This window comes from Labeo rohita, chromosome 13 (assembly GCF_022985175.1).
Source record: "Labeo rohita strain BAU-BD-2019 chromosome 13, IGBB_LRoh.1.0, whole genome shotgun sequence".
In the NCBI taxonomy this organism is placed as follows: Eukaryota; Metazoa; Chordata; class Actinopteri; order Cypriniformes; family Cyprinidae; genus Labeo; species Labeo rohita.
In genome coordinates, this window is record NC_066881.1 from 17,308,979 (window position 1) to 17,333,705 (window position 24,727).

At 35.7% G+C, this 24,727-nt stretch overlaps 3 protein-coding genes across 4 annotated transcripts; all 3 read left to right on the plus strand.

Annotated features, from left to right (window-relative positions):
* Positions 1–231: 231 nt before the first annotated feature.
* abcb10 (ATP-binding cassette, sub-family B (MDR/TAP), member 10) lies at positions 232–10,257 on the plus strand. Its single transcript, XM_051126804.1, is given in 14 exon segments — positions 232–1,078; positions 3,058–3,146; positions 3,148–3,259; positions 4,419–4,621; positions 4,914–5,048; positions 5,222–5,368; positions 5,473–5,608; positions 6,685–6,780; positions 6,901–7,110; positions 7,204–7,283; positions 7,374–7,554; positions 7,657–7,700; positions 8,054–8,088; positions 8,942–10,257. Coding segments are annotated over 14 exon segments (2,148 nt in total). The 5' UTR covers positions 232–654; the 3' UTR covers positions 9,198–10,257.
* A 2,925-nt stretch (positions 10,258–13,182) lies between these two features.
* Positions 13,183–17,411, plus strand: acta1b (actin alpha 1, skeletal muscle b). Its single transcript, XM_051125894.1, has 7 exons — positions 13,183–13,343; positions 14,854–14,993; positions 15,105–15,429; positions 15,530–15,691; positions 16,466–16,657; positions 16,732–16,913; positions 17,001–17,411. The coding sequence occupies exons 2-7, from the start codon at positions 14,865–14,867 to the stop codon at positions 17,142–17,144; spliced, it is 1,134 nt and encodes a 377-aa protein (XP_050981851.1). The 5' UTR covers positions 13,183–13,343; positions 14,854–14,864; the 3' UTR covers positions 17,145–17,411.
* Positions 17,412–19,272: 1,861 nt separating this feature from the next.
* ccsapb (centriole, cilia and spindle-associated protein b) lies at positions 19,273–24,069 on the plus strand. Of its 2 annotated transcripts, none has more exons than XM_051125897.1 (4): positions 19,273–19,379; positions 20,019–20,357; positions 20,935–21,224; positions 22,787–22,876. In XM_051125897.1, the coding sequence occupies exons 2-4, from the start codon at positions 20,036–20,038 to the stop codon at positions 22,808–22,810; spliced, it is 636 nt and encodes a 211-aa protein (XP_050981854.1). In that variant the 5' UTR covers positions 19,273–19,379; positions 20,019–20,035; the 3' UTR covers positions 22,811–22,876. The 2 variants fall into 2 exon arrangements, with proteins under 2 accessions (XP_050981854.1, XP_050981853.1); XM_051125896.1 differs by having other exon boundaries at positions 19,275–19,379; positions 22,803–24,069.
* Positions 24,070–24,727: the final 658 nt, after the last annotated feature.

Consider the following 24,727-nt stretch of genomic DNA (forward strand, 5'->3'; position numbering starts at 1 on the left):
GAGAAAGAGGGTCAATGAATCTAGAAATCTGAAAACATTAATACTATATTTCGTACTAAATCATAATAAATAGAAACATAGGTTTCTATTCTTTCTTTCAAAATACATGAACAATATATTAAAACTGGTGAATTATTTACTTAAAACAGTGTTGACCTTCCTAAGATGGCGGCGATATTGACCAGACCAATGCGACATCTCCGTGTTAACATCTATGACGGAGATCGTCCATTGGTGTAGTAACGCTTTGCTTCCTCGAAAGTCAAGGAAATCACAGGGGTCACCTTTTAGTCCTATTTTATTTTAAAACACTCAAAATGCTACTTTTCTGTCATTGAAAAAAAACTGACTTTGTGTTGAGTAAAGACCGACAGATGTCGTGCAGCAGGTTTTTGTGACAGGGCGCTGCCGGTGAATGCGCTGGGCGTGTATGAAGATAAGGCAAACAAGGGCTAGATGTGAAAACTGTCAGAAACAGATAATGCTCAGTAACCGTCGACCCCGGCCTGCAACAAGTCAGTCTTTCTAACGAGAGCCAAGTGTCATGCAGTCAAGAGTGTGTCAACACACTCCAATATTTACAGCACCGCTATAGTGTGCATATAATGCTTAGGCGAGACTCGTAAACTTCGTTTCGGCCGTCTTATTTTCCAAATGTATGGGACAATGTTGCGAATGACAAGATTTACTATCGGGAAGCTGCAACAGTGTAACATTACCTGCTGTCGGTCAGATACATTTCATCATTTGCCTAATCGAACCTCAAGAACACCGTGGAAAAGGCAAGCGCGCAAAAATGGATCATTTGATGTCCTTGTGTTGCCTGTGTATAAGGGAAGGAATATATTCCGGCTCTCTTGTCTCAGAACTGGAGGGTTGTTTCTACCCAAGAGTGCGTGGACACACTCCAGACACACGGTTGCTTTCTATAGCACATCTACGGACTCCAAACAAACCGCAAAGTCTGTGGTAAATCAGGAGAGTAAAGTTAAAACCTCAGAAAACCCTTTACGGGTTCCCTCAGAAGATGTCAAAAAGTTGCTGCAGCTGGCTCATCCCCAGCGATGGAGACTGACAGGCAAGTCAAACTCTGCTAATGTGCTGTATTTAGTATTACTGAAGGGACTTATAGTAGAGTGTAGAGTTTATCATCCCTTACAAACATTTACAATGATACCTTTACAAAGATATATCAAATATGCGTTGGTCAAACGAGTAATCACGAGTAATCGATTCTAGGGCTGAAACGATTCCTCGAATATAAACTCGATATATAAAAAATCGAGGCAAATTTTTTTAACGCAACCGATAAACGATGGACATATTTAAGACCGTGAATTAATGGTGGTTAGTTATGATGTCCCTAAGTTAGCCATGTTTTGTTAAAGACTAAAGACATTCTCTCTCTGTGACCAGTGATGGGAATAATGGCGTTACTGATGAAGTTATTTTTTCAGTAACGAGTAATCAAAAGAATTACTGTTTCCCCCGTTATAACGCCGTTACCGTTACCGACGATGAAATGCGGCGTTACTATTATTTATTATAACTTATCATTTATTTTTCAGTTCATATGAATGGATGCGTAGCGTAACGTTACCTGTATTTGATGAGCCGTAGACTCTAGTGTGAAGGCGCACGACTAGCCGTCGCTTTCTCTTAGAATCAGAATCACGAGGATTTTGTTGTGAAAGAAAGATACAGAGCGAGAGTCTTTTATATCATGCAGAACTGACGCGCTATATGTAAACAATATTCCTTGTTGTATTTTCCTGTCAAAATAACGGAGGTCCTTCGGAATTCTTCAGCTTCTAAAAACTGGCGGTTTCTCCGGTAGTAGGCGGAACTAATGCGCAAACGACAATCTCATTGGCTGGCGCTCACCAATGATCGTCCCTGTTTTGATTTCAGCAAATCAGTTCGAGTGAACGCAGACAACGTAATTAATATTCATGAGCCCAGCAGATCATTAATCTTTAGTGCATTTTATATTGTTGTTAGTTGTAGAATTCGTAGTACTTTTATCAGTATTATCCCCCCCCCCTTTTTTTATAGATACACTAAATGACAAACAATATCTTAAGCACCACCACCAGTCCTAAGATCAGTCAACATGACAAATGCATTCGTACATGGTTATTCTAGTAGTTTTAATTACTAAAGTTTAATGCTAAATTATTATATCATATTATACTGCTTGACAGCAAAAGTGTACTTTCAGATATTTAAAAAAAATGTGAAAAAAAATGTGTGTAATGTGAAACTGATTTTTGTGTGTGTGTATATATATATATATATATATATATATATGTTTGTAATTGATATATTTGTATTTACATTTTGAATGTAATGCATTAAATGGGTTTAGTTTTCATGGTTATTAATGTATACAATTTCAGCAATAAAAATGTTCATTTTTCTAAAAAGGAAACAAATTAGTGGTTTATTTTAAGAGACCTATCTTATTTTCTCTTGCATATTTAGAAAATGACTTTTTAAGAAAATGACTTCTTATCCGAGTACTCGATTAATCAATGGAATAATCGTTAGAATACTCAATTACTAAAATAATCGAGAGCTACAGCCCTAATCGAATCCAAAATAATGTATATATAAATACACATAAATGTATACATTTGAATGTATACGTGTAAAATACTTATATGTATAAATATATATTATTTATAAACAATTTAGATTATAAATAAATATAAATATTTTATATACAAATTAACATTTTTCGTAAATATATACATGCATATGTGTATTTATATTTACATAATAAACATACACAGTACACCCACGTTATGTAAACAAACTTTTTATTTTGGATGCAATTAATCATTTGACAGCCCCAGATTAAATAAGGCTACACTTTATAGCAGAGTGTTAACATTATATTAAGTGTAGAGCTACTGTGTACATTTTGTTAATTAAAAAAAAAAAAAAACTGAAATGAAATGAAACTAAAGAATCGATGCAAATTGAATATCCACTTGTGCAAATGTACCTATTTGTAAATGTACCTTGCAAATGACCTTCCAACTGTCCTTATAGCTGCCGTGGGGTTTTTGGTGATCTCCAGCTCTGTCACTATGTCTGCACCATTTTTTCTGGGAAAAGTGATCGACACTATCTACACTAGCCCCCCCAGAGGACTTCAGCTCCTCCCTTACGTCCCTCTGTATCATGTTAACGGGGGTCTTCCTCTGCGGTGGCGCTGCAAATGCTGCTCGTGTCTACCTCATGCAAATCTCAGGTAAAGTCTTAATCCAGATCATCTAAAACAATAAAGATACTTCATAGTACAGTAGGGATTTGTTTTAAGGAGATTTTGTGCTTTATACTTCAGTTCAAAAGTTTAGAGTCAATAAGATTATTTTTTTTTTGAAGGAAATTCATATATTTAATCAGCAAGGGAACCATTAAATTAATCAAAAGTGAAAGGAAGGACCATGTAACCCTGAAGATTTAAAATTCAGCTTTGCTGTCACAGGAATAAATTAAATTTTAAAATATATTAAAATGCAAACTGTTATTTTAAATTGTATTAATACAGTTGAGGTCAAAAGTTTACACACCTTGCAGAATCTGCAAAATGTTAATTATTTCACCAAAATTATTTTGCCAAAGTTTTCACCCACTGGCTGTTAATGCATCATGTTTCCTTCTGGAGCGTCAGTGAGCGTTTGAACCTTCTGTAATAGTTGCATATGAGTCCCTCAGTTGTCCTTAGTGTGAAAAGATGGATCTCAAAATCATACAGTCATTGTTGAAAAAGGGTTTAAATACACAAAAATGCTGAAAAACCAAAGAATTTGTGGGACCTGACAGATTTTTCTGAACAACAGCGAGCAGTTTAACTGTTCAGGACAAACAAGGTACTCATAAACAACTATCACTAAACAAAAAACATGCAGGTAACAACACAGTTTTAAGAATCAAGTGTATGTAAACTTTTGAACAGGGTCATTTTTATGTAACTATTAATTTCTTTTGTGGACTACATGTAAACGTCTTTTATGTTATGTGAAATATCTTATTCAGGTCTGTAATAAATAAAAAATAACATGCATTTTGTATGATCCCTTTTATTTTGGTAAAATAATTAACATTTTGAGGATTCTGCAAGGTGTATGTAAACTTTTGACTTCAACTGTATTTCACAATATTACTGTTTTACTGTATTTTTGATCAAGTAAATGCAGTTTCGGTGAGGTTCTTATGAACCTTCTTTTAAAAACATTTAAAAAAATCTTTAAAAATAATGTACATATGTATTTAATTGATTTGTTTTGTAATGCTTAGGTCTAGTTCAGTTTTCTTAAATTCATTAAAATCATTTAATCTGACTAATTATGTTGACCAGCATGCATTTCTGTGCTTGCTCTCTAATAAGCCTTTCTCGACTTTCACAGGGCAACAGATTGTGCGAAAGTTGCGCGAATCCCTTTTCTCCTCGATTCTGAAGCAGGAGGTGGGATTCTTTGATAAGACTCGAACCGGCGAGCTCATTAACCGTCTTTCGGCAGACACGGCCATCGTTGGGCGCTGCCTCACTGACAACCTGTCTGATGGGCTGCGTTCCCTCGCCCAGGCAGGGGCTGGAGTTGGCATGATGGTGAGATGCGTGTGATAGTTTGACATTTTAGCAGCTAATTCCCTTTACGAATAGCACATTTTAACCACATTCTGGAAGGTGAAATAACCACATTCTACATTCTCCTTATATAAACACACCTGGCTCTCATTACTTCCTGATCTGTTTCTAAAAATAGAAGATACTGACGTCACTGCATTTTGATTTCTTTTAATGGTTCCTCATGGAACTTTAAAGTATGTGTCTCATGTTTGAACTTCGGAATGTAGTTATATTCATCACTAATTCAATTCTTGAACTTTCTCTTCCTCAGTTGTATGTGTCACCTAGTCTGGCAGCTTTTGTGCTTATGGTTGTTCCGCCTATTGCCTTCCTGGCTGTAATTTTCGGTAGATTCTTACGATCCATATCGAGGCGCACACAGGATGCGTTGGCAGAGGCTACACAGGTAAGAGGTCATGTTTCCTTTTAATGGTCCTTTATTGCATGTTTTATTGCAGATATGAAAGTAAGCCTTGGACAGCAATCATTTGATTGCTGGATTCATTGCTCTATTGTAAGCATAATGATGCCGAGTGGCCAAAGAATCCTTTTACTCTGTAGCTGCTCTGCATCTTCTAGTTGGCAGAAGAGAGGATCAGCAACATTCGGACAGTCCGGGCTTTTGGAAAAGAGCTGACGGAGGTGCAGAAGTACTCGGAAAAGGTTGACTATATTTTTGAACTGGCTAAGAAAGAGGCTGTGCTTTCTGCTGGATTCTATGGAGTGGTGAGATACTTATTTGTTGTTAATTGTTAATAAGTCAGTTTAAGATGATCTGTCTAGTACAGAAGCCCTCTACTTTTGCTCTGATGTTTTCATTTCTTTCACAGACGGGGCTGAGTGGAAATGTCATCATCCTGAGTGTGTTGTATAAGGGAGGTTTGTTGATGGCCAGTGAGGCCATGACCGTTGGGCAGCTCTCGTCTTTCCTAATGTATGCCTTCTGGGTGGGCATCAGCATTGCAGGTGAGGATGTTAGCTCACAGCAACTGAATATACTACTGTTCAAAAGTTTGGGGTCAGTATGACTAAGTAATCCTGAGAAAATGTTTTGCAGTTTGCACAGAAATATTAGGCAGCACAATGTTGTCAATATTAGAGATGTCACGGTGAGAAAATGTTCATACCTGTATATAAACAACAAAACCAGTATTACTTGTAACGCTGGGGTTTGACGCTTTCATTTCACCTTCAAATTTGTGATCTTGGTGTCATAATTTACAAGAAAATATAACTCTCTGTCGCACTTGCATCTTTACATCTTTCACTAAAACTAAAATGAATGCTTAAATGAATTCATTAAACTTCATGAAAAAAACCCAACAACAATAAAACAGTACAATAAGTAATAAATCACACAAAGTTTTAAAGTTTTAAACACTGTGGAACTAAATAAATAAAAAGCAAATTAAAAAAACCTCCCCCAATGTAGTATAACAGTAGGTAAACAGCAAAAGTCAGCAGCCATCATCTCATCTCGTATTTACATCATTTTTGTGAAATCGCTTAATGAAATCTGACACCTACTGCACTGTGCTGCAACTCTGATTTCTGAAGGAGTTAATGACACTGAAGACTGGAGTAATGGCTGCTGAAAATTCAGCTTTGCCATCACAGGAATAAAACCGATTGTGAAATATATCAAAATTGAAAAAAGTTCTTACTTACTGACCCCAATACTTGAACAGTATTTTATGCTCTTTGACATGTATGTTTTCTGACAACTTTTTAGTTTAGTCATGTCCTAGGGTTCATTTTCAGTTTCCACATGGGCTGGTTTACACGGAATTCACTTAATTTAGGTTATCTGGTCCCAAGGCACGCTTTATCATTTTTGTAGTCAGTGTGCAACATGAGAGCAGACAAAGAATAGGTTTCTTTCAACACATTTCTGTTGGGATTTCCCAACAAAACCACTTTTGTGGGGGTAGAGCATCTCACACTGGGCCTTATTCATGGGAAGAAACCTGTTTAGCTGTAATTTTTGCCTTGTGTAGAAGTTATTAAAGCTTTTTAAACATTTTTCTGTTGATTAATTTAAGGTTTCAGCTCATTCTACTCTGAGTTGATGAAGGGGCTTGGTGCTGGTACTCGTCTATGGGAACTCATGGACCGAAAACCTGAATTTCCTCTCAATGGTAAATAGATATCCTAAAATACTGCCTAAAATGCACATTAGTTCCTATTAAAACCCTGTTCAAAACTTTTCATATGTGAACAGCAGTGCTGTAATTATCCTTCTGTTCTTTTTTCTTTAGAGGGGCTTGTGTTACAACCAGAGCAGCTAAAAGGAGAACTGGAGTTTCGTAATGTGTGTTTTGCTTACCCAACAAGGAAAGATTCACCCATCTTCCAGGATCTAAGTCTGTCTGTGCCGGCAGGGTCAGTAATGGCAGTTGTAGGATCTAGTGGTTCAGGCAAATCCACACTGGTGTCACTTTTGCTCCGGCTCTATGATCCTGATTCAGGTGAGAACTGAAAGTAAAATAGTTGATAGTTTGTATATTGATAACTTAAGTGGAAAATGTATAGACAAATGTGTAGTTGTGATTCGAATGCAGGTGTGGTCACTGTTGATGGCCGTGATGTACGAGACTTGAATCCTTACTGGCTGAGGAGTCATATCGGTACTGTAAGCCAGGTAAGAATAAGCAACCCCCAAAAAAAGACAAAAAAGACAATCTCCTGCCTCAGTTTTACTAATTTCTGTGTGCGAATTTGTTTGTTGTAGGAGCCGGTTCTTTTCTCCTGCTCTATTGCTGAGAACATCGCTTATGGGGCGGCAGACCCAAGTCGGGTCACCGTAGAGGACATCTACAGGGCAGCGCAGATAGCCAATGCTCATGACTTCATCCAGGAATTCCCTAAGGGCTATGATACAGTGGTAGGAGAGAAGGGGGTACTGCTCTCCGGTATGGATAAACCTCTGATACTTCAGTAAAATTCAAGGACAAATTTGTCTGTATGTAATTCACCTAACAATTTATGCATAACTACATTGATTTGTTGAACAGGTGGACAAAAACAAAGAGTCGCTATAGCACGAGCCCTGCTGAAGGTAATCCGTCCTCTGTAGTTTTTAAAAAATTAGTTCACTTCTGAATAAAAAATTCCTGATAATTCCTAAATGTCATCCAAGATGTTCATATCTGTCTTTCTTCAGTCGAGAAGAAATTAAGGTTTTAGAGGAAAACATTCCAGGAGAAATAAGGGTCTTATCTAGCAAAACAATTGGTCATTTTCTAAAGAAAAAAAAAAAAAAAAAATTTAGAAAGACATGAACATCCTGGATGACATGGGGTGAATTATCAGGAAATTTTAATTCTGGAGTGAACTTAATCGTTTAGTGAATTTTAAATATCTGTTGTTTACCGAAGGAACATTAAATCTATGTTCTCATACTTTTCACAGAATCCAAAGATACTGTTATTGGATGAAGCCACAAGGTGGGTGTTGTTTGAATACTTTTATTTATAAATTAACTGATAGATTAGCAGTAGCATACCAGTGACTAACTAAATAACATTTGACTCCTAAATCTTACATTATTTATATATATATATATATATATATATATATATATATATATGTGTGTGTGTGTGTGTGTGTACTTGTTTTTGCTACATTGTGGGGACCAAATGTCCCCACAAGGATAGTAAAACCTGAATTTTTTGACATTGTGGGGACAGGCTTGTGGTCCCCATGGGTACAAAAGCTTATAAATCATGCAGAATGAGTTTTTTTGAGAAAGTAAAAATGCAGAAAGTTTTCTGTAAGGGTTAGGTTTAGGGGTAGGGTTAGGGTAAAGGGATAGAAAATAGTTAACAATGTATTACTTTAAAAGATGTGTTCTTAAGTTATGCATCAATTCTTTTACAATCATCTTTTTCTTTTTCTAAAATAATTAACAATCACATTGACAATGTCATTACATCATCCTTTCAGGGTCGAAGGACAAGTCAAAGCCTCGACTTTATCATCACTTTATCTTGTTTCATTAATAGAATAGTACTGTATGATCTTTACGCTTCAACCTTGTTGCCATGATTTTGTACGGAAGAAATTATTAAATTGTTAAAGACCAGCTTTAGCCCAAGACTTGTAATCAAACTCTCTCTGTTATCTCCTTCATTAATTTATCCTGAGATGTACAATGCAGTTTACTTTAATTTTTTTTTAACATTAATGTTGTTTTATGTTTGAAATCTTTAAAAACAGAAACCAAATTACTTTCTAGACTAATGGCTTATGTCTTGATGAGAATAACTATATAATAAGACTTGCCCTGGTCTGTTTCAGTGCTCTGGATGCAGAGAATGAGTTCCTGGTACAGGAAGCATTAGAAAGGCTGATGGACGGCCGCACCGTGTTGATCATCGCTCACCGTCTCTCCACCATCCAGAGCGCAGACGCCGTGGCTGTGCTGGACCAGCACCGCGTGATGGAGATCGGCAGTCACGCCAAGCTCCTTGCCAACGACCAGGGGCTCTTCCGCAAGCTGATGGAGAAGCAGGCCTTCCTGCAGGCTGAGCAGAAACAGGCTCTCTTCAAATAGGAGAAACACAGACAACAAAGAGAATGCACATATTCAATCATGTTTAAAGGCTTTCAAATGTTTTATTGTGTTTTGAACACTCCGAAAAGACTAAGACTGGAATGTGGCTATTTACCATAAACTGCCAAGTAACTGGAAACCAGTTGTATACTGATCATTGTTAATTACAATGGCAGAAAGTCACAACACACATGCTGTGGACATGATTTAATACTCATCTGAGTTGGAAAAACACTGCTTTTTAAATTGTTTTATGCCTTTTATGCCCTAGAAAAACATTAATATATTTCAAAAAAAAGGATGCTGGATGCTACTGATACTGTTACTTGTAATAAATCACGTCAGTCCTTTATTAAGGAACAGGTAATAATCAGTTTATTGAAGTGTACCTAGGGCCTTAGTCATGAAACAGAGCAGAATGAATTTCTGTGTAAACTTTACATGATAAAACCAGTCCTAAGTAAACTGTTGCATTTGTTTCAATGGGAAAATTGACACAAGAATGATTAATTAAAACATTCATTCACTTCATGTACACAAATTCGTTCTGCATATGTTTCATAAGTAATACTGATAATGAAGTATTTTGTGAGGGTGATTACAGAAACAATGGTGCTTCTGTCCTTTCTTATCACCTTTGGTAATGACACAGATGTCAGCGAATCGTGCCTAGATCATAAACCGCAAAGGTTTTACTGGGATGTAATCCAACTCCAACCCAGTTACAGTGCCACTGTTATTTGTCAGTGATGAAGATACTGTTTTAAAAGGAGCACCTGTATGGACCATTGTAAAAGAAAAAGGATAGATATTATTGTCTCAGTTGTATTTTAAGAACAGACACTATGACAGAGATATTTTAACTTTTACTTAACCAATATATATATATATATATATATATATATTTTATATATGTGCCATTTGGATAAGACAAAATCTATTCAGAATTTTAGAAGATTTTAATACTTAGTGTGGTAACTTATTAGGTTTCAGTTTGTGAAATGTATATGTTTGTTTGTTTATTTTCTATTGTTTTATCTGCACTATTAATAAATTACCTTGAAACATTGATTACTTAAATATCTGTCCTGTTTTTGAGAACATATACAGTTGAAGTCAAAAGCTTAAATACACCTTGCAGAATCTACAAAATGTTAATTATTTTACCAAAATAAGAGGGATCATACAAAATGCATGTTTTTTTTTTTTTTTATTTAGTACTGACCTGAATAAGATATTTCACAAAAAGATGTTTACATATAGTCCACAAGAGAAAATAATAGTTGAATTTATAAAAATTACCCTGTTCAAAAGTTTACATACACTTGATTCTACTGTTTTGTTACCTGAATTATCAACAGCTGTTTCTTTTTGTTTGGTGATAGTTTTCATGAGTTCCTTGTTTGAACTGCCCGCTGTTCTTCAGAAAAATCCTTCAGGTCAAACAAATTCTTTGGTTTTTCAGCATTTTTGTGTATTTGAAGCCTTTCCAACAATGACTGTATGATTTTGAGATTCATCTTTTCACACTGAGGACAACTGAGGGACTCATATGGAACTAGCACAGAAAGTTCAAACACCCACTGATGCTTCAGAAGGAAACACAATGCTTCCAAGCTGGGGGGTGAAAACCTTTTGAATTTGCACATCTGGGAATTTTGTCTTCTTTACACCCCATGATGCATCATGTTTCCTTATAAAACATCAGTAAGCGTTTCAACCTTCTGTAATAGTTGCATATGAGTCCCTCAGTTGTCCTCAGTGTGAAAAGATGGATCTCAAAATCATAGTCATTGATGGAAAGGGTTCAAATACACAAAAATGCTGAAAAACCAAAGAATTTGTGGGACCTGAAGGGTTTTTCTGAAGAACAGCAGGCAGTTTAACTGTTCAGGACAAACAAGGGACTCATGAGCAACTAAACAAACAAAAAAAACAAAAACAGGATCATTTAGGTAACAACAGTATTAAGAATCAAGTGTATGTAAACTAAATTAAACTATTATTTTCTCTTGTGGACTGTATGTAAATGTCTTTTATGTGAAATATCTTATTCAAGTCCGTACTGAATAAAAAGTAACGTACATGTTGCCCTCTTATTTTGGTAAAATAATTAACATTTTTCAGATTCTGCAAGGTGTATGTAAACTTTTGACTTCGACTGTAAATGATTTTAGCTGCCAAAAGAGGGTGCTGTTGACAGTTAAAAATAAATGACTAGCTATTTTGGAAACCTAGAGTGATGGAATAGTGAGTTCAACGAAAGAGGTTAAAACTCAAACAGAATTGGATCTACTGTGGCAAAGTACTGTTAATGCAACCAACTTAATATTGTAATCTACAGTCTGTTTCAAATAGTTATTGTCACTACATTGGTATGATTTTACTACAACTAAATAGTGAAGTGATTTGATTAATTACCCTCATTGTGTCCCTCTCTTAACCTCAGAAACTGAATTGCACTGATTAAGCAGAAGCAGAGAGATTGTAACTCATTGGTGTGTTGTTTGCTGAAGCAGTAAGCTGCTTACCCTCAGTGACTGGCTATAGCCTTCACTGACTCAGTCAGCTCGACATAAGCTGTAGGGCCAACTATGGCAGGATATCTGCTTGCACAGAGACGGGCCTCTTTTGAGTAAAGCATGCAGAGCAGACACACACCTCCCTGCACTGGAGAAAAAAAAATATCATAATCAGCATTTTTTATCTTGTTTTCTTATAAAAATATCTATAAAATCCTAAAATAAGTTACTTGAGAAACAAAACTTATTTTCTAATTTTAAAACGTACACTACTGTTCAAAAGTTTGGGGTCAGTACATTTTTATTGTTTCTTTCTTTTTTTTTTTTTTTTTAAGAAATTAATACTTTTATTCACCAAGGATGTATTAAGTTAATAATTAAAAGTTTATTAAAAGTTAATAATAAATAATTTACATTGTTATAAAATATTTATATTTTGAATAAACACTGTACTTTTTAAACTTGTTATTCATGAAAGAATCCTGAAAAAAAAAAAAATCACAGGTTCCAAAAAATATTTGGCAGCACAACTGTTGATATTATCCAACATTGATCATTCTAATAATAAATCCGCATATTAGAATGATTTCTGAAGGATCATGTGACACTTAAGACAGCTGATAAAAATTCAGCTTTTCATCACAGGAATAAATTCTATTTTAATGTATGTTAAAATAAAAAACATTATTTTATATTGTAAAAACATTTTGCAATATTACTGTTTTATATATATATATATATATATATATAATCAAATAAATGCAGCCTTGATGAGCATAAGAGACTTCTTTAAAGACTATTACAAGTCTTACTGACCCCAAACTTTTGAACGGTAGTGTATGTTTTCAAAGAATATGCACTATAGAGTTGAATATAGAAAAATAAACATAAAGGGAAAATATAAAATATGCAAGCTTAAAAATGGCACAAAAAACTGTAAATAAATAACTCTCGCAAATACAAACCTGTCAAGTTATCAATGAAACGAAATAAAACAAAGAGGATATTACGTAGGCTCAACACTTCAATTAGCTTATCTAGACTTTTTGATTTTTGCAAATATGTTTGGCCGGAGAGCTGTTTTTATAACGTCATTCGCGACAATGAGTCACTTATTAGCTTGTAAAAACAGCTTCTAATACATTTAATACTATTGTCGATACTGTTTTGCTTTACCAACCCTGCGCAAACTATATTAAAATAATGCTATCAAATATTGGCTGCGCACAAATTCTCTAAACGTGCTATTTTGTAACTGACAGAAATATACTACGAAGCACCATGTGGGAAAAGGCTAGTAGCAAAATCAGTTCCGCCCCCGCACCATATAGAGCTCATGCCTGGGCCTGGAATGATGACTATCAAACCATAAAAGGACAGTCATGCTCACTACGAACCTGGAGACAGTGGGAGACACGCCGCTTCACTAGGAAGTCACCCCTCGCTTACCCCGCTACGGCCTAATATGGTTGAAGGATGGGGAAAACTCCAAGTGAACATACAGATATCCTCAATAGTGCGCATGGGGACAAACACGAAGAGTATATAAGGTTTTCATGGGTCAGTCAGTCCGTGACTGGATCCATCAGCGGTTGTGTTCTGCACTGAGCTTCATCACAGAAAGGTAAGACCCATGCGCTACTAGTGCGTGTAATTCCGCTGACTAACAGAAAAAAAACTTTTATTTAATGCGAGGCAACTAACATTTTATTTGAAATCTATACGATATAGATAGAGTTCGCAAGAAGTTATAAGACAACCTTGCAAAAGTCTGTTTAATTCATTCATTCATTACAGATGATTTGTATACTTTGAAGTTGTCACTTGCAGTGTTGGTTATTTGTATACTTTATGTGACAGCATGCAAGAATCATATATTAGAAAATATATTTGTACTTCTGTAAAATATTAGAACTATCACACTTATAAAAGTTCTATCGATTTATGACAGAATGCTAACTTAAAATATTAGGGTAACATTTTATTTTAAGGTGTCCTTGTTACACGTTACATATACTTACTAATATAATAAGAATAAATGATGCATAATTACATGGAAGTTACCTTAAGCCAAACCCTAATCCTAACCCTAACCATAGAGTATGTACATGTAGTTAAATAATATTACTCCGTAGTTGTATAATTAGACTGCAACAAGGACACCTTAAAATAAAGTGTAACCAATATTACCTTCTCACTGCACTCACTTGGTTATTGATTTGGATTAATTGGTCGCAATATGCACAGCGTTACCCTTGTTGTACACTGTGAAAATAACAAAATTGAACATTTCATTGTAATTGTTGCCTAAAATTTAAATAAGTTACTTGCTATCATAAGTGCAGTCATCATTGCACTTTGAATTTAATTTCTGATTAATAAAATAAAGTTTAAAACTCTTACTTAGAAAATGAATCATGAAACATACTCAAAATTCACAGAAAGGACAGAAAATATTATGCTTATATACTGTTAAATGAATGGAAATAAAAATGTTATGGTGAAAACATTTTTGCAGTGTATAAACTGCATTGTAGAATCACTTAATTCAGTTTATCTTTTTGCATAAAGCTGCACTCAATACAATATTTACGACACTGGACCACAAAAGGTCATCTGAAAGCCGAATAAATAAGCTGAATAAATAAGCTTTCCATTAATGTATGATTTGTTAGGATAGGGCAATATTTGGCAGAGACAAAACTATTTGAAAATCTGAAAACTGAGGGTGCAAAAAAATCAAAATAATGAAAAAATCCACTTAAAGTTGTCAAAATGAAGTTCTTAGCAATGCATATTACTAATCAAAAAATTAAGTTCTGATATATTTAAAATAGGACATTTAAAAAAAATATCTTCATGGAACATGACCTTCACTTAATATCCTAATTATTTTTGGCATAAAAGAAAATCAATTTTGACCCTGTATTATTGACTATTGATACAAATATAGCTGTGCTAATTTTGTGGTCCAGGGTCACATTTGTCAATGTTATCAAGAAAATGTAACTATTTTACAAGGTAGTGCTTTTCATACGGAAACATGATTTTTAGAAATAAAGCATGGTGGTCAACCCTGAAACATAAAATAGTTAGAAACTGCCATGACAGTGTACGGATATGTTCCTCATTAGACTCCATCAAGATGTGTGACGACGACGAGACTACCGCCCTTGTGTGCGACAATGGTTCAGGCCTGGTCAAGGCTGGCTTTGCCGGTGATGACGCCCCCAGAGCCGTCTTCCCCTCCATCGTTGGTCGCCCCCGTCACCAGGTTTGTTCAGCTGAATTTTGCCCTTTGTAAAGATCATTCGCATGGATAAGCTTAGACTACTGAAGCACTTAAAATGTTGTGACATTAAAAACACCCTTTTTCTTTTTCCAGGGTGTCATGGTGGGTATGGGTCAGAAGGACTCATACGTAGGAGATGAAGCTCAGAGCAAGAGGGGTATCCTCACTCTGAAGTACCCCATTGAGCACGGTATCATTACCAACTGGGACGATATGGAGAAGATCTGGCACCACACCTTCTACAACGAGCTCCGTGTCGCCCCTGAGGAGCACCCAACTCTGCTGACTGAGGCCCCTCTGAACCCCAAGGCTAACCGTGAGAAGATGACCCAGATCATGTTTGAGACCTTCAACGTCCCAGCCATGTATGTGGCCATTCAGGCTGTGCTGTCCCTCTACGCTTCTGGCCGTACCACTGGTGAGACAATTGTTGCACTCCCAATAATTATATATGCTAAAGATCAAATTTACAAATTATTTTATTGTATATAACAATCTATTTTTTTTCTATATTTAAGGTATTGTGCTGGACTCTGGTGATGGTGTGTCCCACAATGTCCCCATCTATGAGGGTTACGCTCTGCCCCACGCCATCATGCGTCTTGATCTGGCTGGTCGCGATCTGACCGACTACCTCATGAAGATCCTGACCGAGCGTGGTTACTCTTTCGTCACAACTGGTAGGAAAATGCAGTTTGACCATTTCACACTCATTTCTGTGTTGGTTTCTCAATTACGTTTTAAAATACATTATTAAGTTAATTTAAATTGTAATAATATTTCACAATTTTTTGATTTCACAAACTTTTGAACGGAATGTATATCGGCCAATATTGGATAATTGTGCATACTCACAATTTCCCTATTTTTTTGTAAAACACTTAATCTTTAATAATTTAATAACACCTTTTAAGTGTAATTTTAAGCTAATCTCAAAATGAATATTAATTTTTTATAGTCTACATTATAATAGTTTGCTGCCTAAATTTATTTCTATAATTTAAAGCGATTTTAGTTAATTTTTAGTTTTATTTTTAATATATTTAGCAGTGCCGTCAAATGATTAATTGCATCTAAAATAAAAATTTTGTTTACCTAAAATATGTGTGTGTACTGTGTATATATCAAGACACGCATACAGTATATATTTAAAAAATATTTACATATATTTACATGCATAATTTTTATTTATATACATATATATATATATATATATATATATGTAAACAACATTAATTGTTTGACAGCACTAATATTCAGACAAAATAGTATATCATTTAAGATAAACAATTTATCCATTACCATCAATAATATAATAATTTCATGATAATAACACTACATGAAAATAACTATTGGCTTGTCAATATCAGCCAGAGTTCTGTTATGGTGCATCCATTTGTTATTTGTTATTAGTATGTTAGAAACCACTGACTTACTTAAAACTCTGTTTATAGCTGAGCGTGAGATTGTCCGTGACATCAAGGAGAAGCTGTGCTATGTGGCTCTGGACTTTGAGAATGAGATGGCCACTGCCGCCTCTTCCTCTTCCCTGGAGAAGAGCTACGAGTTGCCCGACGGTCAGGTCATCACCATTGGTAACGAGCGTTTCCGTTGCCCAGAGACCCTCTTCCAGCCTTCCTTCATTGGTGCGTAAAGACAAACACTGTTAGTGTTGAATTTTCCTTACAGCTTTTAGTTTTATTAAAGTGTTTCTAAACAGGTATGGAGTCTGCTGGTATCCATGAGACCGCCTACAACAGCATCATGAAGTGCGACATTGACATCAGGAAGGATCTGTATGCCAACAATGTCTTGTCCGGTGGTACCACCATGTACCCAGGTATTGCTGACCGTATGCAGAAGGAGATCACTGCTCTGGCCCCCAGCACCATGAAGATCAAGGTAATGCATCTGTGCTTATTCTTTAACATGATGCCGTTCCTCACGATGCATCACTAACCTGTTTTCTTGTCTCTTTTATTCTGACAGATCATTGCCCCACCTGAGCGTAAATACTCTGTATGGATCGGTGGCTCCATCTTGGCTTCCCTGTCCACCTTCCAGCAGATGTGGATCACCAAGCAGGAATACGATGAGGCAGGCCCCAGCATTGTCCACCGCAAGTGCTTCTAAATCTATCTGTATCTCTTTGCTGTGGAATATGCAATAATGGAGAATACATTCATCACTATGGGACAGCTTTGGTACAAATTTATTTTGTATGCACGTGTTACTTGGAACACACCCTGGATTATCAAGCAGGAACACGATGAGGCAGGCCCCAGCATTGTCCAAACAGACACAATCAAGATCCAGAAGACCAATATACCATGTCATCTATCACAAGACTGTAATCTGTACATAAATAATCATTAATTTATTAAAGTCCATTATTTGGTATTTGGTTTTTGTGCCGTGTTTGTATTAATAAATTGTTCAACTGCAGACTTGAGCCTATTGATCTGGAGTGTTGCTGAAAAGGAAATCAGTATTTTCTTGTTAGAAGACATAATTATGTTCTAATAATTATTTTCTAATTACACATAATACAGTCACATTTGTAGAAGAGTTTGCTTAGTGTACGAATTATTTACGTTTATAAAGATTGAAGTCAACAAATGGTCACACATGGACATTTAACCCTTCCACTATTCCACTAAAAAAAAAGTGAAAGTCGAACTCTGATTGACCTCACAGCAATGTGCTGCATTTGCTTCTTAGAAAACTAGGGTGGGATCCTGACCAGTCAAATAGAGTAAGTAATTAAATAATAATAATAATAATAATAATAATAATAATAACAATAAACAATGGTTCAAATTCCTAAAATCTACATGGTTTGAGATTTCTTGAGGTAGTTTAATACAAATAATTTATTTTAGTTTTGTGAAAACAGGTTTTGGTATGGAAGTACCAATACAGACAGACAGATAGACAGACAGATAAATAGATAGATAGATAGACAGACAGACAGACAGACAGACAGACAGGTAGGTAGGTAGACGGAAAGACAGATAGTTCAACCGATAGATAGATAGATAGACAGACAGACAGATAGATAGACAGACCAACAGACAGACCGACAGATAGATAGATAGATGATAGATAGATAGACAGACAGACCGACAGATAGATAGGTAGGTAGGTAGGTAGACGAAAAGACAGATAGTTCAACCGATAGATAGATAGACAGACAGACAGACAGACAGACAGACAGATAGATAGATAGACAGACAGACTAACAGATAGATAGATAGATGATAGATAGATAGAGAGATAGACAGACCAACAGATAGACCAACCGACAGATAAATAGTCATTGGTGTATATTTTATTCTATTTAAACATCAGATGATAGACAGACAGACCGAAAGACAGATAGATAGATAGTCATTGTGTATATCTTAATCTATTTAAACATCAGATGATAGACAGACAGATAGACAGAAAGACAGATTGATAAATAGACAGACCAACAGAAAGACCAACCGACAGATAAACAGTCATTGTGTATATTTTAATCTATTTAAAAATCAGATGATAGACAGACATACAGATAGAGACAGACAGACCAACATATAGACCGAAAGACAGATAGATAGATAGATAGATAGATAGTCATTGGGTGTATATATTAAACATCAGATGATAGACAGACAGACAGATCGACAGAAAGACAGATAGACTGACCGACAGATAGTCATTGTGTATATTTTAATCTATTTAAACATCAGATAATAGAGACAGACAGACAGATGGATGGATAGATAGACAGATCAACAAATAGACCGACCGACAGATAGATAGTGACTGTGTATATTTTAATGTATTTAAACATCAGATGATAGATAGACAGACAGACAGACCGACAGACAGACTGATAGATAGACAGATAGATAGATAGATAGATAGATATAGATAGATAAGCAAATAGACCGCCCGACAGATAGATAGTAACTGTGTATATTTTAATCTATTTAAACATCAGATGATAGATAGACAGACAGACAGATACACAGATAGATAGATAGCTAAACAAAACAATGACGATACAGCTGTTACTATGGTTACTTTCTCCACAATGCTCGCTAACCTATATTTAGCACAGTGTAGCCATAAGCGTTTGCTCAAAAGTTATAAGTAGTTATACTTTAAAAAAACAATACTTTTAAGGCCTCCTGAACCTTTTTTTGACCTCCTTTGGGAGGTCAAGCTTTAACGGTAGACAACACCTGTTGATGTCTTCTCGTGATTTCCAGCGCCTTTACCACAGGGCGGAGCTACAACCGTGTTTTACAAACCAAGCTTGACGTCTGCAGACAACAAGCGCCATCTGTTTACCATCTCGTCCCTTCCTGAATCAAAACGGTAAGTAAATACATTATCAAAAACAGCTCAGAATAATGCTGAAAGGTGTTTATGTGCAAATCAACATTCAACTAGCATCCGCTCACCGCTGTCACATGATCATTCGCTTCAAATACTAGTCGACGTTGGAATGCACCTTTGACATCTATGTAAACTACTAACTATACCGGACGCCGAAACATTAGATTTCGTTCAAGCAGTCCTTGCTTTACACGCTAATATTTAACGTTGACTACTTACAGTATAAAGCTCTTTCGTTTAGTATGCGCTGTTCAGCATACTGTCGATGGCAACACATATGAAACGTATTATAAATTACACATGTCTCTCCCTTATGTGTTTTGGATTAGCGAACTGAATTACTTAAGTCAATATTCATGTTAACGACCTCTTATAAACCCCAATATGCAAATGCGTTAAGAGGTTCAGAGAGCTCTGAGATGACGCCATGGTTTAAGTAGGCGTGTACATGAAGGGGGCGTGACGAAGGAGCGCCATTCACAGCTGGCCAGCGATTGGCTTTCGCTTGCCTATTAGAATTCTGTTTCCATAGTGATTTGGTTTAAATGTCTGGCGCGAGACGTGGGCGGATTCAGAATCTACTTCTCTATAATGTACAGTTTATCTTTTTTTCTGCAGTCGAACGATAGTGAAATATGGTGACGAAGCGAATTAGGTCCGAATACATGAAGAAATTTAAAGATCCGAAATGGGACACTTACTCAAAATGTTATGAGGATTTGCTGAAGTACAGACTGTCAAGACGGCTGTTGGAGCAAGCGCACAACCCCTGGTTTTGGGGAGAGTGGGGGAGCGACACAGCCTCCAGTGGTAAATCTACTCCTCTAAGCCGGAATAAAGTTGAACCTGAGAGGCTTCATGATGAAAAACCAGAACGATCTGCATGTGTGACACCAGAACCACCAGCTGAACCAGAACCACAGGCAGAAGTACAGGACAGACACGCTGCAGACACCAGTAAGTCCCGAGATACAGGCGAGATATTTTTTTATATTTTTATCTTTTATTATTTTTTATATTTTTTATAAAAAATAAAATAAAATAAATACATTTGAATAACTGAAAAAGTTACTGATTTCAGTAATTAAAAATATGAAACTAAAATAAAAAATAGAAATGTATATTAAAAATAATAAAAATAACAAAAGCACATAAAATTACTAAAATTTAAACTAAAATAAAACCTGATAACATAAAAAGAATAGCATTTAAAAAATGCTATTTATGCGAATTTCTATTTTTCAAATTTTTTATTGATTTTACAGCTAAACATTTAGAACATTATGACATACAGAGAGAAATAATACTGATTTGTTTATCATTTTCAGTCAATTCCAAACCTTATTTATATTAGAGAACCCAATCACTTTACGTTATTGAAATATGTACATTGACACAATTTAGCATAATTTGCTAAATAATGTTCAAAACACAATGGAAAATGAAATGGCAGGGCACAAGACTTATTGAAAATTACTTTAAAACACTCTTCAAAATGTCAAATTCCATGCTGTTTTCTGTCTTTTTTCAACAGGGCTAGTTACTGGAGTTGCTGAGCAGATTCATCAAGATGGGGAGGAAGAGAGAGCCAGAGAAAGCTCTCCTGCTCTTGACCCAGAAACTGACACGCAGATCCTGAACACCCCAAAGAGTAAACGCCGCTCCTCATACAAGTATTCAAGATCGAAGGTCAAACCTCATGCCACCAAAGACCCTGAAAAAGAGAACCGTCACCCTTTTGCCCTGTATGGTGCAGGAGAGAGGCAGACAGATATGGCTTCCAAGAAAACCCATAATGTTGGTCCTGCAGCATCAACCGCAGAGGTGAGGATCCTTTCAGGAAGGATACCATATAATAAGAGAGCATGACCATCTACTGGGGAAAAAAATAGTATTATAATAAAAACTATTACAGTTTGCTTAAAGGAGTAGTTCACCTCCAGAACAAAAATTTACAGATAGTTTACTCACCCCGTTGTCATCCAAGATGTTCATGTCTTTCTTTCTTCAGTCGTAAAGAAATCGTTTTTTGAGGAAGACAATTCAGGTTTTTTCTCTATATAAAATCACTGCAGAAGTACCGACCCAGTGTTTACAAAGTGAAAATGCAAAGAAGATCAAGCACCCTTTACAAAAAAAGGTAAAACAGCGATATAGGGTGATTTTGAAGTTGGAGAAGAAAATGAGATGGGAGTTTTTCGACAAACCCTAACTGTCATGAACCGGAATACACAGAGTTCACGCAGAGCTAGACAAGACGAGCGTTTGAGGTTAAAAAGTATATAAATTGTAATTGTTTTTTTTAGAAAATAACCGATCGTTTTGCAAGATAAGACCCTTCGTCCTTGGCTGGGATTGTTTAGAGCCCTTTGAAGCTGCATTTAAACTGCATTTTGAAAGTTCAAACTCGGGGGCACCATAGAAGTCCACTATATGGAGAGAAATCCTGAAGAAAGACATGAACATTTTTGATGACAAGAGGGTGAGTAAATTATCTGTATCTAGTCTCTTTAGATGGAGATGAACAATTACTTGCTTAGTTTTAATCATTGGGACTTGATGGAAGGATAGTTCACCCAAAAATGAAAATTCTGTCATTATATTACTATTATTTTAAAGGAATGTCTTTAAATTTACTGTGGTCCAATCCAGTTTTGTAAGTAAATGATGACAGAATTTAAATGAAGGTGAAATATACCTTTAAAGGGTTAGTTTAACCAAAAATGAAAATTCTGTCATTAATTACTTGCTCCAAACCCTTAAGACTTTTGTTAGTCTTTGAACACAAATTAACATATTTTTAATGAAATCTGGGAGCTTTCTGAAACTTCATAAACAGCAACGCAACTGAAACATTCAAGGCCCAGGAAGGTAGTAAGGACATTGATAAAATAGTCCCATGTGACATCAATGGTTCAACCTTAATTTTATGAAGCTATGAGAATACTTTTTACATAAAGAAAACAAAAAATAATGACTTTATTCAACAATTTCTTCTCTTCCGTGTCAGTCTTTGGCGCACATTCACGAGAGTACCACGACGCATCTCTCAAAGACTGACATGGAAGAGAGGAAATTGTTGAATACAGTCGTTATATTTTGTTTTCTTTCCACATAGAAAGTATTTGTGTATCTTCATGACATTACAGTTGAACCACTAATGTCATATGGACTATTTTAATGATATTCTTACTACCTCTCTGGGCCTTGAATGTGCTAGTTGCATTACAGTCTATGCAGAAAGCTCTTGGATTTCATCAAAAATATCTTAATTTGTGTTCCGTGGATGAACAACGGTCTAATGGGTTTGGAACAATTTTATTTTTGGGTGAACTGTCCCTTTAAGTTCTCATTTGCTTATTGTTATTAATGCATACTTCATGCAGCAATTCTTCTGTCTAGATCCATGAGTCAGCATTGCGAGCAAAAACCAGACGGGAGGTGGAAAAACAGATGAAGAGATTTGACAAACAAAGAGCCAGATCTGCTGACTTTGAAAAGAACAGGAATAAGGTTGTCCCCGAATTCAACCCCTGGATGACGGAGTACATGCGCTGCTTTTCAGCTCGTTCTCGGTAGTATTGTTTTCTGAAATCCTTTGAAAAAGTCAGTGACTGTTTAAACCTCTCAGGCTAAACAATCCAAAACACTTCACGAGATGACTGCCGCATCTCTCCCGTCTTCCAGAATGGGCCACAATGATTTAAACTCAGATTAAAACTCAAGGTTTTTTAGGGGTTTATTTACACCATGTATATGTTGCATTTACTGGTACATATCAAACATGAAAACACAATCCATTAATGCTGCAGAGCAAATTGTCAAACAATCACATGCCTTGTTGCATGATTTTTGTAGGGTTGGGTAGATTTACAGGCCATGAGATTTACCAGTGTCTCTTTACACTCTTAGCCAATGACTTACAAGTGTTCAGCAATTGTCAGACAATTATAGACATATAATGTGATATATTGTAATGTTGTTATCTACACGGTGTTAATAGTTAGGTTTAATGTAAAGAAAGTAGTTTACTTTTGTAGTTTAATGCGATCATTTGCGCCAACATGAATCTTAATTAAATAGTCTCACATTGACAGTCGATCCATTTTATTAATATCTGCCGTATTTGATATGAGATGTATTATATTGTACTTGTACATTTACATTTATGGTGCATTCCATGTGGTATTGTGTCAGAACAGTAATAACATTATATTATGTAAAAAGTCACTGGTATCTGAAGCATGAAACGTTTGAATGAGATCATACACAGCAAGCAATTCCAGCTGTTCATCATCAAGCATAACAATCATTCAATGTGATGTTATTTGGTTTGTAGTAGCACTCAGGTATTTCTTGTTGCATTTAATGTAATTTATTATTGAGAAATAATAGTATTGAGATATTTGTACACTTTATATAAGGTTATTGAACTAATTTTGACTATAAATATTTTTAGTTCAGCATCTCTGAACAAATGTACAGATATTTTTTTCCACATCATATCTTGATAGTGATTTATGTCATGTACTGTGTGAATAGTGTTGGTTTTAGTGAAAGAATAATGAAGCCATAATGTTTATGAGCTACATTAATATGATTAATATTCATTCCACTGTCTGTTATGGAAGCAGTTTTGAAGGGTATTAAAGTTTAAGCGTTTAGATTACTGCCTGTGAGATGTGTTTAAATGTGACAACACTTTCTTTATGAGGACACAGCCTTGTAGTAAATGTGTCAGTGTTCAGTCTTAAAGGATTAGTTCACTTCCAGAATAAAAAAAATCCTGTTAATTTACTCACCCCTGTGTCATCCCAGATGTTCATGCCTTTGTTTCTTCAGGAAAACATTTCAGGATTTTTCTCCATATAATGTACTTCAATGGGGATCAGTGGGTTAAAGGTCTAAATTGCAGTTTAAGTGCAGCTTCAAAGGGATCTACACAATCCCACCCAAGGAATAAGGGTCTTATCTAACATAACGATCAGTCATTTTTTAAGAAAAATATAAATGTCTATACTTTTTAACCACAAATGCTCATCTTGCTTTAGCCCAACCGGAAGCAGCGACCTAGTTTTACAAAGTGAACATGCAAAAAAAGGAAAAACGATGTCAGATGATTTTGAAGTTGGAGGAGAAAATAAGAAAATAAGTTTTTCGCCCTAACCCACCTTTTTGAACCTAAGTACACAGACAAAATCTAACCACGCGTGACATTTAAGGCCCGTTCACACCAAGAACAATAACGGTAACTATAAGTACAACGACAACTATATCTGCGTTTACACCAGTGTCAATAACTGTCTGGTTTTGTTGCATTTACATTT

Bases quoted from the DNA above. Each gene is read 5' to 3' on its own strand.
- acta1b (XM_051125894.1), top strand. From the start codon at position 14,865: ATGTGTGACGACGACGAGACTACCGCCCTTGTGTGCGACAATGGTTCA. The intron at 16,658-16,731 runs GTGCGTAAAGAC...GTTTCTAAACAG, and splicing joins CTTCCAGCCTTCCTTCATTG to GTATGGAGTCTGCTGGTATC. The intron at 16,914-17,000 runs GTAATGCATCTG...TTATTCTGACAG, and splicing joins CCAGCACCATGAAGATCAAG to ATCATTGCCCCACCTGAGCG.
- ccsapb (XM_051125896.1), top strand. From the start codon at position 20,036: ATGGTGACGAAGCGAATTAGGTCCGAATACATGAAGAAATTTAAAGAT. The intron at 20,358-20,934 runs GTAAGTCCCGAG...TTTTTTCAACAG, and splicing joins CAGACACGCTGCAGACACCA to GGCTAGTTACTGGAGTTGCT. The intron at 21,225-22,802 runs GTGAGGATCCTT...TCTTCTGTCTAG, and splicing joins CTGCAGCATCAACCGCAGAG to ATCCATGAGTCAGCATTGCG.